The sequence below is a fragment of the Podarcis muralis genome, chromosome 9, assembly GCF_964188315.1.
Source record: "Podarcis muralis chromosome 9, rPodMur119.hap1.1, whole genome shotgun sequence".
NCBI lineage: Eukaryota > Metazoa > Chordata > Lepidosauria > Squamata > Lacertidae > Podarcis > Podarcis muralis.
In genome coordinates this window covers 10,141,930-10,160,187 of record NC_135663.1, presented here as the reverse complement: position 1 = coordinate 10,160,187, position 18,258 = coordinate 10,141,930, and the positions used below count along the sequence as shown (strand labels likewise).

The window sequence follows — 18,258 nt, the reverse complement described above, 5'->3', positions numbered from 1 at the left end:
CCAGACTCTAGGGTTGTGCGCTCATCTCACTCTATAGGCCAGGAGCCAGCGCTGTCCGCAGACACTTCCGGGTCACGTGGCCAGCGTGACGAAGCTGCTCTCACTCATTATAATGCACGTCAATCTCTGACTTTTGTCTTCTGGGTTTCTGGGGGTTTCCCCGTTGTTATTCTGTCTCTCACAGCTACAATAAACCTACCATTAAAATTATGGACTGATCATTTCTTCGTCAGAGGGCAAATGGGCAAATTTAGCAGGGGATCAAATACTTCCCCCCTTCACTGTATCAATGTAGTCCATGTATTGGTAACCTTGAGACAGGATTACTGCAATATACTCTATGTGGGGTTGCCCATGGGCCTGGTCCGGCGGGTCTAGCTGGTGCAGAATTCAAGAATTAGACTGCTGATGGGGGGCAGACAGTCAACAGCATGTAACACCTCTGCTAAAACATCTCCACTGGCGGCCAGTATACTGTCAGTTCAAGTCTCTTGTGCTAATATACAAAGCCTGAATAACTTAGGTCCAGAATACCTGAAGGTTCACCTGAGCCCTTTTATTCCAGCTTTGATCACTGAGATCATCCGCTGGAGTGCTGTTAATTGACCATTGCATTATAGAGGTCCGACTGACTTAAACTAGAAGTTGGGCACTTAGTGTCCCTGGTCCAATGCTGCGGAATACTTTTCCATCAGATATTTGACAAGGAGTTCAACCTTTTTTGGCTGCAGAAATATTCTTGGAAGTGTGTGGACAGTGCCTGGTGAATTTTGAAAGCGAGAGGAGTTAATGAATAACATTTTTAGTCTTCAAGTGGCAAAGTCTCATGTAGTTCCTAGTCCCTCTACATAGCTAGCAAAAACAAGAAGAAGAAATGCAAGTTAAGGGGTAAGAAATAAAGAATGTTTATTACTTGCTGAATTCAGTTTTGATTGCATAATTCAAACGACCTTGTTCAGATTTATTTGTGTTTAATTTTTTACACAGTATAAATCTAGCCCTGGGCAACTTGCTGCCTCGGAGTCTCAAGCTCCTCCCTCATTTGTAGTATGGAGGCAACACTTCCCTTAATTTCTCAAAGTGCTGTGCAAATAGCTTTTGTTGCATCCCAAGATTAGTGAACTTAAGGATAGTTTCCAGCAAACATTGCATCCTCTAAAAGCTTCTTTGGAAAGCTGGGGTGGCTGTCCAATGTGGTGTGCAGGAGGTCTCTAGGGGAGGGGGTATAGCCCAAAATTGGGCTTGCCCCCATAGAAGTTAGCTTAAGGAAGATCGCAGAAGGAAAGTTTTTGGCCCCTTCCTTCCTTCCTTCCTTCCTTCCTTCCTTCCTTCCTTCCTTCCTTCCTTCCCCAGGCAGCCATCCTAACCCATTCCTCATTGTTCAATAGGGCGCCCTAACCCTCTGGAGATGCTTTTTGGGGGTTGCCAGTGGCTATAGGGGATGGCAAACTTTTCTTCTGTCAGTTTCCATAAATTAAGCCGCCTTAGGATCCAAATAGATGTTTCAAAACAGCATCTGCTACAACAGCAAGTCTTTCCATTGCAAAAAATGAAAGATAAGAGCAGGTTTCTTCTGAGTTCTAGTGTATGTGAGCACAGGAAAATACACACACACTAATAAAATGTTGAGGAACAGTGTCTATTAATATATGGATTTACATTAAAATACAAAAATACTACTACTAATAATATGCAACATACAAAAGGTTTAAAAGAATACAACTAAATCTATATTAAGACACAAATGGTTAAGCATACCTCCAGAATTATGACCACCTTTGTAGTTCGTGTTACTATGTTTAATGGGCTTGCAGAATATAAAAACACTAAGTAGGACATGAGTTCTGAGATACAGGGGTCTTTTGTGCGTTGAATTATTAGGATCACTTTAAAATGTATGCTGTTTTCATACTCGAGTTTCTCTGCTACTCACAAGTTAATACAGGAGAGCACAAGATTATAGCTCTCTTGTGGGAAGAAAGCCACGATGGGTGTGTCATTTGCTTGCTCCAGTAAGCCTAGTACAGGCAGATTACTGAAGATCTCTGCCTGTACTAGGAAGCAATGCTTTCACTCGGGTTTACGGCTCTGCCTTTAGGCCTTTACAGAGGGAAAGAAAATGTAAGTATGAACCTAGAATAATAACTGATTTTAGAATTGGTTCCTGTTTGACAAGATATTGAAATGATTGTGCGTGTGAGGCCAGCTGCGTCCTTTGTTTTCTCAGGACACTTCTCTCCCCGCCCCCACTTACCTAACAACTCTGCTGAAGTCCAGCGCGCAGTGGTTAATTTTTGTTTAATGGAAGGGGTGCTCTTCGTGCATTGCTAGAGTACTGAACCATGGTACCACCAATAAATTTCGGCTGTATTTAAGTGCAAGCAATATCTTAGCATTTGTTTTAACATGGTGCCTTACCCTAACCTTGGTTCAAAACAAGGGAACAGATTTCTTCCTTTTATTTGGAGGGATTTATTTCTGACGTGGTTCTGAAAAGTACCATAAAACTTCTTGGGTAGATTTTTATACCTAGTCAGGCAGGTAATAAATCCAGTTTAAGCATATCCATGCCACTTGATTTAAAATTAATGTGTTTGTATGACTTTGAAAGCTTTTAAAAACGATCCTCTCATTGTGTCTAATAAATTCAATCTGTTGCTTTATGCAGACTATACTAACTTATGAATTTTAAAATCTTTAACCCCTTTGGTACGTATCTGGTATACCAACCTCCCTTTGTGTTCCTTTTCTTATCTTGATTTTTCAGTCTTTTCTTTGAATCATGGCTTGCATGACATTTTTCTTTCTTTTCCTTTTTCGCTGTTTGCAAAGACTCTTGGGAGGATTTGACAGATTTGGTGGAGCAATTGCGCGATGATACAGAAGGTGCGTGCCACACCAACATCTTTCAGCTATTATTTCCATTTCATTTTCAACTGGCTTTTCTTGTCTGTCTTTGAGCTGGATCACCAGGTACCCTCCAGTGATAGCAACTGGATCATACATGTTTGTAACTGTATTGTGATGACCTTTCCTTTGTTGAAATGTTTGTTTTTCCTTTTGAAAAACCAGTTGCATGTATTATTTTCTCAGAATGCATCCATCCTGATATTTATTTTGGGAAGTGAGAGGTAGCACAGCCCACATCAAGTTCCATGGCTTGTTCACTGTATAGCAGTCTACTTCTGAAGTTTTGGGGTGTCTTTATACATGGGCACAAAAGATCTCATAAAGGACCATACAGTTTCCTACATGTGGTTGGAAAACCACTTCTTCACTCTCTTACTTCCCAATCATTGTTCTACACCACTTCCTTCCTTATTGCCGACTTCTAAAACTTGTGCAGAATTCGAGTCGTTGTACCTGTTCACCATAGATATCTTGCTGGTTTCTTCTGATAATTTTATGCAGCAGAAGCAAAGTGTGGTGCTTTGTGATCCCATGTCTGTTTCGTTTTTCCTGGCACACTGTCTCAGAATTATTGTAGTGCAAATGGATGCACATAGTGCATGTGTGGGATTGTGCAAATTCATTATCACTGTAGAACAAAATACCGTGAGGAGGGAATGTGTATATTTGGGAAATGATACCAATAAGTGTGCCTCTGCAAGACAAATACAGTTTTTGAACATAATCCATTCCAGAAGACCGTTCGACTTCTGAAACGTTCAAAAACCGAAGATCAAAGGGTGGTCGGCAAAATCCATTGAAAAAATGGAGAAACGCGCCTTGGAAGCTGTTTGACTTCCGAGGCACGTTCGAAAATGGAAGCAATTACTTCTGGGTTGCTGGCGTTAGGTTTCCGAATTGTTCCGTCAATGGAGATGTTCGAGAACCGAGGTTTGACCGCAATCCTTTATAGAGGGTGGGGATTAAATGGGGAAATGGCACCAGGGGAAGGGGATCTACTCCTTGTGTTGAGATCCTGATCGGATTTCCTCCCCTTGTGTTGTTGTTTTCAGTGTGGGAGATTCTACCACAACCGTGAGTCTCCCACCTTGTCTCTAGTTGTGCCCTAAGGCGTACTTTATCACTGTCTTAAGAGTTCTGTTTTCACCTAACCTTGTTGTACATATGGTGTAGTTGCTTATGTTTTGTTTAGCATTTAGAGCTACACTTGCTTTGGTTGACAGGAAAAATGGGGATGTACAGAGGAAGCAAAATCCCAGAAAGAGGAAGGATGGCAAACATGACCTTTAGACCTTTCTCACAAGATATGTTCTATAGAGCAGCAAAACACACATTCCATGGAGTTGTAAAAACATTGTTTGAGTTGGGTCACCTTGAAGTGAGAAATTCTTAGGTTGTAATCTTGCACATGCATACCCTGGAGTGAACTCCATTAACTTCTATGGGGCTTTCTTCAGAATAGGATTGTGCTGTTAAGAAGATTGAAAAAATGTATTACACATTTGAAAGCAATAATATTAAATGCTGAAGCTCCTGAAGGAAGCAAAGAATAATGGTACAGTCTAGCGCAGAAAAGCTGATGAATTGTTATGCAGACTTTTTAAAAATTGGAAACTGATATGGAAATAGGAGGAACTGAACTTTAGATTGGAAAATGAGAAACCAAATTTGACAGATTTGCCCGTCTGTAACTTGCCCTGAAGGCTGATCGCTGAAGAATTGATGCTTTTGAATTATGGTGCTGGAGGAGACTCTTGAGAGTCCCATGGACTGCAAGAAGATCAAACGTATCCATTCTTAAGGAAATCAGCCCTGAGTGCTCACTGGAAGGACACATCCTGAAGCTGAGGCTCCAATACTTTGGCCACCTCATGAGAAGAGAAGACTCCCTGGAAAAGACCCTGATGTTGGGAAAGATGGAGGGCACAAGGAGAAGGGGACGACAGAGGATGAGATGGTTGGATGGTGTTCTTGAAGCTACCAGCATGAGTTTGATCAAACTGCGGGAGGCAGTGGAGGACAGAAGTGCCTGGCGTGCTCTGGTCCATGGGGTCACGAAGAGTTGGACACGACTAAACGACTAAACAACAACAACTTGCCCTGGCCCAAACCTTTGCCATAGATTTTGTCATGCGAGTTTCAGGTTTTTCCTGTGGAAATTGGGGAGAATCTATTGCCAAGTTTATGAATCCACTCCGCTAACAGAGGACATTGTCTAAACAAGGTGAGGTAGTGGTTCAAAGAGCTTTGAGTTCAGATTTTGAGCTTTTTAGAACCATTTGCAATGGTTGTTTTAGTCAGGTAGATGTTTTTATCTGTTCCTGTGTGCCTCACTGCAGAACTAAGATCAGGCTTCCTCAAACTTGGCCCTCCATATGTTTTTTGGCCTACAACTCCCATGATCCTTAGCTAGCAGGACCAGTGGTCAGGGATGATGGGAATTGTAGTCTCAAAACATCTGGAGGGCCAAGGTTGAGGAAGCCTGACTAAGATAGTTATAGCATCCTAATCGACAGAGGATATGGTTCATGGGGACAATGCCCAGTGTTGCCTGCTCAAAATGTAAAGGAAGCATTTGCAATTTGATTACAGTTTATACATGCTTTGCAGTGAAAAGAATCCATTTTAAATCTGCTTTCTGTGTCGACTCATTTAAACAAATGCATTCATGTCAGTGTATTAGAATAGATTATGTTGCTTTTCCATTCCAGAGTCCTCACTGTCTGTCCTTGTAGTGACTGCAACACAGTGTACTTTCAAGTAGGTTTATATTAACAAAGTAGTTAGCCAGCTTCATTCAGCAGCCTTGTTAGTTAGCTGAGAAACTTCTTACTGTTGCAGTTTTGACTGTCTCTCTCACATGTATGCATTTATATGTTGATATGATCTTTGGAGTTGGTTAGGAATACAATGTCTGCTTTGTAGCTGGACTTCCTCCTTTGAAAAATATGTCAGGGAAATCCTCTGTTGGAATACAGTTTCATAGTGGCTGACTTCACTCTTTCAAGACAGATAAGTTGTTTTACAAATCCCAAGGCCTATATTGCTACAATAAAATTGTATTCTACAATAAAAGTAGAGAGAATGTCAATATGGGAATGTCAGTAAATAGGCAGATTCAAATTATATGTGATTAGTTTGTCTTCTCTTCAGAGGCAGAGGAGATGATTCATTGGGATATACGTATATCATATATTTGATAAATGAGATCAACTACACTTCTGCAGATCTCATTCCTCCAAAAATAGTTATAATGTCTCATTGGTCAACGACCAGCTTGGCTTCATTTTGGGAGCACATACATTTCAGGCATTAATCTGTCATTGCTGCTCTCAGTTTTATATATTGAGATAATCAAATGATAAACTGTTGTGTTTCTGATTAAAAACATGCACACATTTGAGATTCATCTTGCCATTCAAATTTGACCTCAGTGCATGCATCTGTAGTCCAAGACCAAATCTGCTTTCCATCTATACCCTTTTGTCCTTGTTCCCACCTCCCAATGCATTGATTCATATATTTTAATTTTGCACGAACAGGCCATGCATGCAGGAGTCAGCTGACTGGCGTGTTCCTTTCTTTTAATGCATCCACCCAGGAATTGCATAATAGCAAACATCCAAGAATTCTCTATTCACTACAAGCTTGTGTGTGCATACTGTACTTTACGTTCAGTCCTAAAGTGACAGGCTTTCCGCAGTCAAAAATAGGAAGATGGTTGTGGGAGAAATCAGTACAGTGACATACAGTGAAATCAACAGGGGGGAAATGATTATGCCAATAAAGGCTGAATGAGTGAGTGAGTGAGTGAATGAATGAATGAATGGGGGGAAATGAAGCAGGGAGATCTGCAAAAATAATTGTTCTTTAGTTTTCCAGTATTGCAGAAACATTTTTATTTTTATTTAAAAAAACATGGCTGCATTTGTGATTTCTGGAGCTTGCTGAAAATAGGCACTACACAACTGAAATCAAGAGCGATGTAGATCATTGTGGAAGAAATTGAAACAAAACAGTAATATACACTGAGATCAAATTTTAAAAAGCTTTGGAGAAATAATTGTTTTTCTGTTTTCCAATTGTCAATATTTCACAAATCTGTTTGCCCCCACTTTCATGTAAAAAAAATACCCAAACCAACAGGGCTGTGGAAGCTCACCAGAAATAGGCACTACTGCTGTCTGAGCAGTACTGGTTTTAGGAGGATCTAGAGCAGTGGTTCCCAACCTTTTTTGGCGATGCCCCAGTCGTGACCGACTCTGGGGTTGCGGCGCTCATCTCACTTTATTGGCCGAGGGAGCCGGCGTACAGCTTCCAGGTCATGTGGCCAGCATGACTAAGCCGCTTCTGGTGAACCAGAGCAGCACACGGAAACGCCGTTTACCTTCCCGTCGGAGCGGTACCTATTTATCTACTTGCACTTTGATGTGCTTTCAAACTGCTAGGTTGGCAGGAGCAGGGACCCAGCAACGGGAGCTCACCCCGTCACGGGGATTTGAACCGCCGACCTCCTGATCGGCAAGCCCTGGGCTCTGTGGTTTAGACCACAGCGCCACCCGCATCCCCATGCCCCACCTAAGCATCTCTAAAATCCTGATGCCCCTCCTCCGTGATATAATTCTTATTATTCAAAAAAAGAACTCCTATTCACTTGGAGGAAGTCTAAAAGGCCATTCATTGTTAATAACTCATTCTTGAATTCCCGCCCCCTTAAAAATCAAATTGCCCCCTTGTGGGGTGTGTGCCCCAAGTTGGGAACCACAGATCTAGAGGGCATAGAAAGGGGAGCAGCAAAAATGGATGCTTGATCCACTTCCAGGAAAAAACTGTCTGCTGTTTCCAGTAGCGTGGTTTGGAGTTGTGTTTTCCAAAACTCAATGGATTATCTCTAGATTGAAGAAATCCAAAATTTCACAGGAACGTTATCAGGACAGGAACTATTTAGGTGGGGTGAATGTGGACGACCTTACATAAAAAGGACTGCTAATTGCTTCAAATGTATATTAAACTCAAGTGTGGACAAACCCTTGGTTAATGTTGGAGCTCACACATATTGCTTTTAATTGCTCATGAAACAGAAATCTTTTTTTGTTAAATACTGCTTGCATGTAATTTGTACATATACTTCGTTTGTACATATACTTTCTCCAAATTTAATTGCTTATGTAATTGGCTTGACTGGCCGTTTCCTGAGACATTTATAACCTAATTGTGAATGTGTGAGTTAGCATTACATGCAAAGGCATTTTCTTGTGTAAAACAGGCTTAATTTAGAACAGAAATACAGATTTTTAAAAACTTGCTTTTAAAAAATGTAAAACAGAGGTTAGGGATTTTAAAAAGGATGCTCAAGAAAATATCTAAAACAGCCTAATTTGAGGAGCTTTGGAGACTGTCTAGTTTGGTTTGGGTCCGAGTCTGAATCCTGATATGAAAAAAATGAAGCTATTGGACTAAGTTTGGAGACAAAGAGGTACAGCAGTATCTGTTAGGGATATATTTCTAATTTTTTTAAAAAAGTACTGTCTATAATTTTGACAGACATGGATGACACTTTCTGGCTTGTTACCCCTTCTGAGGGGATGAATCCTGCCAAATTTCCAAAGGATACCTACAGTTGTTTTCCTACTAGGGCAAGATGTAGAATTTTGAGGTGGATAAAGACAATGACTTGATCTCTCCTATTGTTTTGTGGGCAATTTTGTAGGAAAATAGCACCCCGCAGAGAGAGGTGCTCCTAGATAAGAAACCAGCCAAATTACAGATGAATATCCTGTATCTGGGAGGAGTTTTTTTATGTGCCAGGTGTCCTTAAAGTTGGGTGGGGCTTTTTTGTGGGGTGAGGATTCCCTTCCCTCTCTGCTGTTTTACAGGCAAAAACATTATCATGAAAATGGTATACATTGTAGAGGTATCTCTAAGAAAGCGGTCTGCAGCATTTCCAGAAGAATGGGTGTAAGGGCTATGGAGTTATGATGAATAGGGTTGAGGGGAAGCCTTAGGCTTCTGTTCTGCCCCGTTGGCACTAAAAGTCATAGGAACTGAAAGCAAAACTGATTTGACAGGAGTGGATGTGTGAGTATGTGACTAAGATGCAAAAGGACCTTAGCATCCCACATTTTCCCAGCTAGCAGTACTAGCAGGACCAGCAAAGGGCAGATAAGAACAAGATGGTGCAAGATAAAAGGTAAAGGTACCCCTGCCCCTACGGGCCAGTCTTGACAGACTCTGGGGTTGTGCGCCCATCTCACTTAAGAGGCCGGGGGCCAGCGCTGTCCGGAGACACTTCCGGGTCACGTGGCCAGCGTGACAAAGCTGCATCTGGCGAGCCAGCGCAGCACACGGAAACGCCGTTTACCTTCCCGCCAGTAAGCGGTCCCTATTTATCTACTTGCACCCAGGGGTGCTTTCGAACTGCTAGGTTGGCAGGCGCTGGGACCGAGCAACGGGAGCGCACCCTGCCGCGGGGATTCGAACCGCCGACCTTTCGATCGGCAAGCCCTACGCACTGAGGCTTTTACCCACAGCGCCACCCGCGTCCCCATGGTGCAAGATACAAGGTGATAATTGCAGCATCCCTTTCCCAAAACACTGTGATAGGAGAGCCCTGGAAAAATCATTCTCTCTGATTAGAAGCTAGATCTGTCAGTCACCAAAGAGCTGTATCCTCCTCCCTCTGCCCATTCTGCTGTTTTCCTTATGGCTAATTTCTCTAGAAAATCCCTGCCACAAGTCTCTTAAACCTTTCCCCCAGAGACACTCAGTTTTTCTTTGTTTACTAATTTAAATATTCTGGTAACTGAATCACTTTTGGCTCTGTCTGATGTGCTGCTGTTGCCATAGTTTAAAAAAACAAGACCTATAGCTTTGGTTTCTACAAATACTCTGCCTTTCAGTATCCATAGTCTCCCTTACGTTAAAAATAACAGTTGCCCATTGAAAATGATTTTCCATCGAGGCATTTTTCTGACCAAACTTTGTCTGTGTGTTTTGTTGCAGATCCCAACTATCTCATGGCTAATGAACGCATGAACCTGATGAACATGGCTAAGCTGAGCATAAAGGGCTTGATTGAATCTGCTCTTAATCTTGGGAGAACTTTGGACTCTGACTATGCACCCCTCCAGCAGTTTTTTGTAGTGATGGAACATTGTCTCAAACATGGCTTAAAAGGTGGGTGATTGTGATGGCAAACCTACTTGAGTGATTAGGTCCACAATGTTAAATTGCTATTCCACCTCTGCATGTGGTCACTTTTTTTTTTTTGTCCTATGTACAAAGCTGCCCACAGAAATAATACTTATGTGGGTGTTATTTTATTTAGCATATTTTTATTCTGCCTTTCTACTATTTAGGTCTTCAAGGCAGCTTGCACAGATGTTAGAATAAAGTTGTTTTCAGTCAAATTAGGCAGGGGCAGGTTTCTACGTGAAGGTGTTCCCACCCCTTAATTCTCTTAGGGTGTAGAAGAAATCAGCAGACTTTCTCACATAGTGCTCACTGTCTGTTCTGGAGGTCCAGACTATCCCCTGGTATTGCCTTCCAGCAATGCCACAGTGGCAGTAGCAGGATGAAGAGAGTCGTCTCTGTAAAGTGTGTCACCCCAGAACAATATGGGAGCAAAACAGAGAAGTGTCCTGGTCACAGCCATTCCTGGCACACAATTCTCTCTGTAAGCAACTGACTTGATGGCACTTAAGAGCCAATCACAAGAGGAGAGAAAGAGAATTGCCCTCCTGCCTGCTGATAATCAGGTTCTTCAGAAAATTGAGGTTCTGGAGCCAAAACCAGCCCCTGAAGGGATGCCAGCTTGCCCACCAGTTGCAGCCTAAAAGGGGGTGAGAGTGCAAGTGTTGACTCACAACCCCTCCCTCACTTCTCACAGGCGGAAAAATAGTTCCTGTCTCATCATGCATACTGTAGCAGAGACTTCTGTACTGGTTGCTATAGAGCAGTATTTTTCCATTAAAGGCCTAAGCAAACTTTTCTTTTATAATGAGTCTGAATCCTGGGACAGGAACTATTTTTCCACCTGTGAGAAGTGAGGGAGGGGTCAACACTTGTACGCTCACCCCCTAAAGTGGCTTTCTAGCAACTTCTGTTACCAAAGATGCCTCTTCCTGCACAACTCTTATACTCTAGTACTCACCATGAAGTTGTTACAGCAAGTGCCACACTTTTTAACAACAACAAAAAAGAGGTGCTGGTATTGCGTATCCTTGAGTACCCTCCGGGAAAAAAGCACTGCATAACACTATTTGCTGAAAAACTGCACTGGAGAGACACTCAAGTCTGAAAACAGGAAATGAGAAAAGGGGGAAGACAAAATGAACTGCTTCTTTCTTCCTATAATTGCGTACCTGCTGCCAATCTGCATGGCTCCTTGTCTGAAATAATTACACTGTTCACAGAAGGATTATAGAACACAACAGATCATAGGATAAAGGTGAAGGAGCAGTGTAAATGGATTGATATTTTGGGTGGGCTGTTGTATATGATTTGTATTTCTAAGGCAATTCACATGATCCCATTGTAATTTTAAGATGTTGATTCAGATATAAGAGGTAACAATGCTTTTATCTAGCCAAGAAGACTTTCCTGGGCCAAAACAAGTCATTTTGGGGACCTCTGGAGTTGGTAGAGAAGTTTGTCCCTGAAGCTGGAGAAATCACAGCAAGTGTTAAAGATCTGCCAGGGTTGAAGTAAGTGAAGACTTTGTCTACCCTTTCAACAAGAAGCTGGTCAGGCATTTGCCAGGGATGCTGTAGGGCAGTGGCCATCAACCAGAAGTCTATTCAGCACACAAATAGTTAGCAACTTGCCCAGCTTTCCACAGCTTCTCTGCCTTCAGTTTAGGTGCCTGTTTCCTGTCATGTCTGAACTGGACTAAAATGTCAACTCTGTGTGCGACAACAATGAAACAGGCAAATTCAGCGTTGCAAATGAAGAGATTTGAAAGCAATAGCAAATTTTAGAAATCTGTTGGGCCATATTTGGAATATTATGGTTCTGATTCCCCCAACTAAAAACTAATTTTCTTGCATGGAGCAAGAAAAGATCATCTTAGTCAGATACAGTCTGCATCACTAAAATAAAAGATTCTCTCAATTTTACTATTTATTCTGGGTGTGGAAGTTGGAATGTAGATTATATAACAGCATATATCTTTTTGTCTCTGGTATTGATAGGACGCCTGTGGGTAGAGGAAGGGCATGGCTTCGCCTAGCTCTCATGCAGAAGAAGCTTTCTGAGTACATGAAAGCCTTGATAAACAGAAGGGAAATTCTCAGGTTAGTAGTTTGCTGTTTCTTGACCCAGAGAAGCCTTGCTTTCAATAAAAGGGGATTTATTACATAAGCAAATTGTTCTCTGTGGGTATCTTCTCTGTGCGCCTCTGTATTCATAATTTGACTCATTGTTGTTCTGGCACTTCCAGAGGTTGTTTTGATAGCAGCATGGGTGGAATGTATAATCTTGTTTGGAGACTTGCTAAAGTGTCATAATTTCTTTGAATACCTGCCTGCGAGCATTGAGGGCTCTAGAAAGGAACTCAAAGGTTTCCCATAGACATGACTTTACCCTACACCGAGAAAAAAATGTGTACACTGTCACAAATTTATGAAAGCGCTTAAAATTTTACTAGACATTTTACCGTAGAAAAATAAGATAAATAGGTTCCTGTCCGCAGGCTAACTTTGCATATGAAATGAAGTGAGAATTAATCTTGCTGACAGTAAATGGACAACAGTTCAGGAGAGTGGCAATGCATAGCAGCTGCCCGTTCTAAACTCTGTGGGTGTGTTTGTGCATGCGCGCACACACATTCTCTCTGTTTGCTCTTGAGCCATTATAGGTCAGAAATACACATATAGAATCAGAGAGTTGGAAGGGACCACAAGGATCGCCTAGTCCAACCCCCTGCAAATGCAGAAATCTTTCACCCAACATGGGGTTTGAACCCAGGCCATGAGATTTAGAGTCTCATGCTCTACCAACTGAGCTATAGAGCGTGGACTATAGACAGATTCAATGTAAATAATGCATGCGGTGATTGCCTTCTGTTTTCTTTTGAAAGAATATAGTTATGGAAAACCATTTCCTTGCTCTTAATGTTTTCGGAATTTTGAAGCTTTCTCTAATTTTACATACCTGTTGGTTATTCACAATGACCTTGACGCAAGCAAGCCGTTCAGACTTCTAACATTGGCCTCCTCTTGCACATGTGTCATGATCCCATCCTGTACATGCGGTCTCATGAGCCATGAAAGAAAAGTTTCCGTTTTAATCCTGAAATGACGCCATGGCAAATACTGGAGCTTTTCTACCATGACCCCAAGTACTTCCCGCACTTACTGCTATTTTATCTTAATATAACATCCAGGATGAAGAAGAGCCCTATAAAACTTGCTGACTGCTTTCATAGAATCATGGAACTATAGAGCTGAAAGGGACCCTGAGGGTCATCTAGTCCAACCCCCTGCAATGAAGGAATTCTGTCTACAGCTGTCCCAGGGTGGGCGCCAACCACCAACCTTCTGGCTTACAGACGGACACACTGACCCATTGTGCCGTCTCTGAGCCAGTGTTGTAAAGTTTTGATTGGTTGACATTTTGATTTTATTTTTTTAAATTCTGAAGGCCTATAAATGGTATATTTATAAAATTCACTTTATTTTGCAATGAAAGTGGACAGGAAAATAAAACTTTAATCAGTTTATCTTCCCTTTTGCAAGTTCTCAATGGACAAAAGATGGGGCAGCCATTATTTTTTTTCCATACAGTGCCACATAGCATCATTCCTGGGGAGAGGCATTTTCGTTCAGCCACTCTCAAAGTGCAGAGTAGCCAGGAGACTGTAAGTAAGCCGCTTAGTGAATGAAAAATGTTTATACAGTGGTGCCCCGCAAGACGAAATTAATTCGTTCCGCAATTTTTGTCGTCTAGCGAATTTTTCGTCTTGCGAAGCACGAAGTCCCATAGGAATGCATTGAAAATCAATTAATGCGTTCCTATGGTCAAAAAAAGTCCAAACAAAGCCAAATTTGGTACAACAACAGTTTATTAACTGCTCTTTAAAGTCACACATACTGTAAAGAGCAGTTCAAAAATTGAAGGGAAAATAAATTAACTTTATAAACAAAACATGTCTTTGTTTTTAGACAAAGAAAACAAAGTCGCGAGACGTTTTCGTCTTGCGAAGCAAGCCCATAGGGGAAATTCGTCTTGCGAGGCAAATCGAAAACGGAAAAACCTTTCGTCTAGCGAGTTTTTTGTCTTGCGAGGCATTCGTCTTGCGAGGTACCACTGTAGAAGGAAAGAAGGCATTCCTGGCCACCTTGTGTAATTGTTTGCAATAGAATACCCCCTCCAAAAGCAAGGTATATTCATGCCCCTCTGAAGTTATCAAAATTGCCCCACAAATCTCTCTGTATGTGTTGAGGGATGAAGGATCTGTATCGAACCCTAATCATCCTCTGCCCCATTCTCCTAGCCTTGTTTTAAAGTTGGAATCCCTGCTTCCTGTGATTTAATAATGTAGATAATTGAAGAAGGATTCTCTTGCAGAGTGACTGGCTTGGCTTCCACTGCCTCCTGGCTAATCATCACAAACTATAGTAAAACTTAAAAGCTTTCTTATCAACTCATCCACTAGGCTGAGCAGTACATAACCATGAGTAGATTTGTTGATATCTGGAATATAGTGATTTGACAAGCTTTATCTCAACTTGTTTTGCAGTGAGTTTTATGAACCTAACGCGCTAATGATGGAAGAAGAAGGTGCCATAATTGCTGGTCTTTTAGTAGGTCTGAATGTAATTGATGCAAACTTTTGCATGAAGGGTGAAGACTTGGATTCACAGGTGATGGATATTTTGTTCCCCTATATACTCTCTTTAGTTGTTTCCATTTGGCCCTTGAAAAAGTTAGAAAAAGGGGGGTGGAAAGGCATAACTAGGATGCAATTTGGCTAGTCAGTGGCTGCTACACAAATCAAGATTCACTGAACTCTAAATAAAGGATTTTCCTCCTGGTTGAGGTTTTTTTGGCTTAGGGAACTAAGATACTTTGTGGTATGGTTTTCTATTTTCTTGGCATTTATCAGTGAAGAGGGTTTTAGTTTTTTTAGGTTTTACTGTATGTCTGTTTCCATTTGAAACAATATAGCTGTTCTCTGCACATCTCTAAGCAGCCGTTTCTTCATTCTTGTTACTAGTTACTTTAAACTAGTAAAATAGCCTGTTAGTTTCTTTTCCTTTGTTCTGATTTGAAGTGAAAGCAGAAAAAGGAAGTCGTCTCAGAACCAGGTGAAAGCACCCTCAAGGGCAAATCTTTGTGCTTTAAAAAAAACCCCAATTCTGTTGTGTTGAGCAAACACACATTTTTCTGTACAGAATCACAATTTTTGAAAATTTGTATTTTAAAATATTGACTTGCTCAGTGTTCATGATTTATTCTTGGACTTCTGAGAAAGTCGAAGTACGATAGGAGGGAGAGATGTGAGGGTAAGTGAGGAGCATTCAAAACATCTATCTGTACGGACAGCTGATTGTGAAGATGCCAAGCTAAGCTGCCCTCCTCAAGCAGTCTGCAAGTTCTTCCATACCATGGGGGCTAGAAACCTGCATGTTTAAGAAAGTTTATGGGATCCATATTCTTTGCTGGCTTCTAGATTTATGAACATAGAATTGTAGAGCAGGAGTCACCAACATTTTTAAGCCTGTGGGTGCTTTTTCAAATTAGAGAAAGTGTTGTGGGCACCACAAGGGCACTGCATCCAAGCACACATCACAACCTCTTCTGTTAGCTACAAAAGAATGCTTTTTTCAAGTCTAATTTCTGAAGGGTAAGCCTTCCCTGTGGGTGTCAGGAAAGCGATATGTGCACCTGCAGGTGTTACGCTGGCGACCTCTGTAGTAGAGGATTGGTAACCGTGTCTATTTTTGAACAGAAGTAGATCTCATTTGCATTTTCTGTTCATATATATTTGGATGTGGCCTGGGAAAAAATGTGTCGGCTATGATCTGTTGTCCTACCCTACTTCTAAGATGCTGTCTGCAGAAGAACTGGACTGATATTAATTTAAATATAGTTCCCATCTTCTCTGGGTAGCTGGGTTTCATTCTTAGTAGGAAGAAACACACTGATGGCACACTGCGGCCATGAACCAGCGAGATGAATTACTCACTTGCATGCAGTAGTGTGCTTTCACTGGGGTTTTCCCCATATGTTTTCATTTCAAACAGCTGTTTAAAAGACCATTGGTGATGTGAGAGCTGCTGCTGAAAAAGTAGAAAATAAGAAGATCTGAGCACGCAAAGCTGGCTCATCTACCTGATTATTGCCCATGTAATCATAATAAGGCACTCAATTTTTCATGCAAGAAGAAATCTAGTTGTGTTTTGACCTGAAGCATTACTGACTTCTCTTGTAGGTTGGAGTTATCGATTTTTCAATGTACTTAAAGGATGGGAACAGCAGCAAGGGAAGTGAGGGGTAGGTAATCTTTCTCTGGACTAGTGCGTCAGAATGTTCTGTGAAACTATATATTAGTTTGAACTTAACAATTATGCTGCTTTGTACTTTCCCTCCTAATAATAGCCCCAGCATTCAATTACAGGCTTAACACAATCTCATCAACCTTTTGGGAGACATTGTAACCAGTATATAAATTCAAAACTGTTTTGGGGTGGGATCTGCTAATATTAGTGTTAATACTGAAGCCTTGAAGGTTTACTTCTTTCCTGAAATAGGCTGTACTAAAGTGATCTGAATGCCAAAATATTTAGCTCTGAAGTACAGATATGGAGCCTGAAAACACGTGTGCCTATATTCTTTTCTGTTAAAGAAATTTAATACAGCAGCTGTGACTTAACTTACACAGATGCAAGATACTGTATGAGAAGGTGTTGACAGAAATACTAGCACAGTTATTAAATTAATGTCCCCATTGGTTACTGCTTCTGTCACTTTATTGTTTAGTTTTTTAAATAAATTATCTTTTCCTTTTGTCATGTTTGCTATTCATCATTCTCACTCATACATACTTGGAAATCAAGGTTTTGCTTTCAGCGGTTCAACTCAAGTCTTGTTTGAGCTTCTAAACTTACAACATGCAAACCATGGTTTGGAGCTACTTGTCAGCTTTTGAGTTTTCTCAGCACTCAGCTTGACGAATTCACTTCTGTCCTTGTGGTACAGCACTCTCTGGATTTTTAATGCTGGACGATGAATGATGATCATAGGCTTGTTAATTGAGACATCATACCAAACAATAGCTAACAGAAACTTTGGTTTGCAAACACATTTCAAACCATGTTTTTAAATTCTGGTTTGCTACCTGGTTATAAGCCATTGCTTGTCCATTCAGATATCACACCAAACTCTACTTAAGCTTCTCTAATCATAGTTTGGAATAATGTTGGAATTAAGTCCAGGTTGTCTGATTGTTATGGAATGGGGTTATAATGTTTTCTAAACTACAGTTGCTTTCAGTCTTTTTTCTTTTCATAAGTACAACAACAATAGAATGAGTCACCCACCTCCCCATCTGGTTCATATGTATTTGATATATAATGTTGATCTGCTATTCCTTATTATTAATTGTGTCCCAATTCCAGAGATGGTCAAATTACTGCAATTCTGGACCAGAAAAATTATGTGGAAGAGCTGAACAGACATTTAAGGTAATGTGTAGTTTTCCTATATAATTATGACCTGTAAAAGACTTGGTTTGTTAATGTTGAGTTCTTTCATTTCAGTATAATTACTGCAGGTCTCTTAATTTCACAGTGCCACAGTCAATAATCTGCAGGCGAAAGTTGATGCTTTAGAAAAATCCAATACTAAACTTACTGAGGAGGTAGGTAGAAATCAAATAAATGTGCTTTTTGTTCATGTTTGGGAGGGAAATATATTTCAGGTATTAAGTTAATTAGGGCTGAATGTTTGATAATTTTTCTCACATGGAAGGAATACCTCATTTGTAGTGGAGTATGATGAGGCAGATATAAAGGTAAAGGACCCCTGACAGTTAAGTCCAGTTGCGAACGACTCTGGGGTTGTGGCACTCATCTCGCTTTACTGGCCGAGGGAGCTGACGTTTGTCCGCAGAGTTTTTCTGGGTCATGTGGCCAGCATGACTAAGCTGCTTCTGGTGAAACCAGAGCAGCGCACAGAAACACTGTTTACCTTCCTGCCGGAGTGGTACCTATTTATCTACTTGCACTTTGATGTGCTTTCAAACTGCTAGGTTGGCAGGAGCTGGGACCGAGCAATGGGAGCTCACCCCATCGCGGGGATTCAAACTGCTGCACTTCCGATCGGCAAGCCCAAGGCTCAGTGGTT

The 18,258-nt window shown here is 41.2% G+C and overlaps 1 protein-coding gene across 6 annotated transcripts in view; it reads left to right on the top strand.

The window, feature by feature from the left end:
* The window catches only part of RUFY3 (RUN and FYVE domain containing 3), a 54,697-nt gene that overhangs the window by 14,264 nt on the left and 22,175 nt on the right, over positions 1–18,258 (top strand). For 3 of the 6 annotated variants that reach the window (XM_028743957.2, XM_028743959.2, XM_028743963.2), the window contains exons 2-8: positions 9,913–10,086; positions 11,498–11,615; positions 12,102–12,203; positions 14,651–14,774; positions 16,346–16,407; positions 17,532–17,597; positions 17,704–17,773. In XM_028743957.2, coding sequence (XP_028599790.2) covers positions 9,913–10,086; positions 11,498–11,615; positions 12,102–12,203; positions 14,651–14,774; positions 16,346–16,407; positions 17,532–17,597; positions 17,704–17,773 — 716 coding nt within the window. Of the gene's footprint in view, positions 1–1,986; positions 2,122–2,832; positions 2,887–9,912; positions 10,087–11,497; positions 11,616–12,101; positions 12,204–14,650; positions 14,775–16,345; positions 16,408–17,531; positions 17,598–17,703; positions 17,774–18,258 lie in introns of those variants that run through there. The other 3 variants (XM_028743958.2, XM_028743962.2, XM_077933745.1) reach the window with 2 other exon arrangements.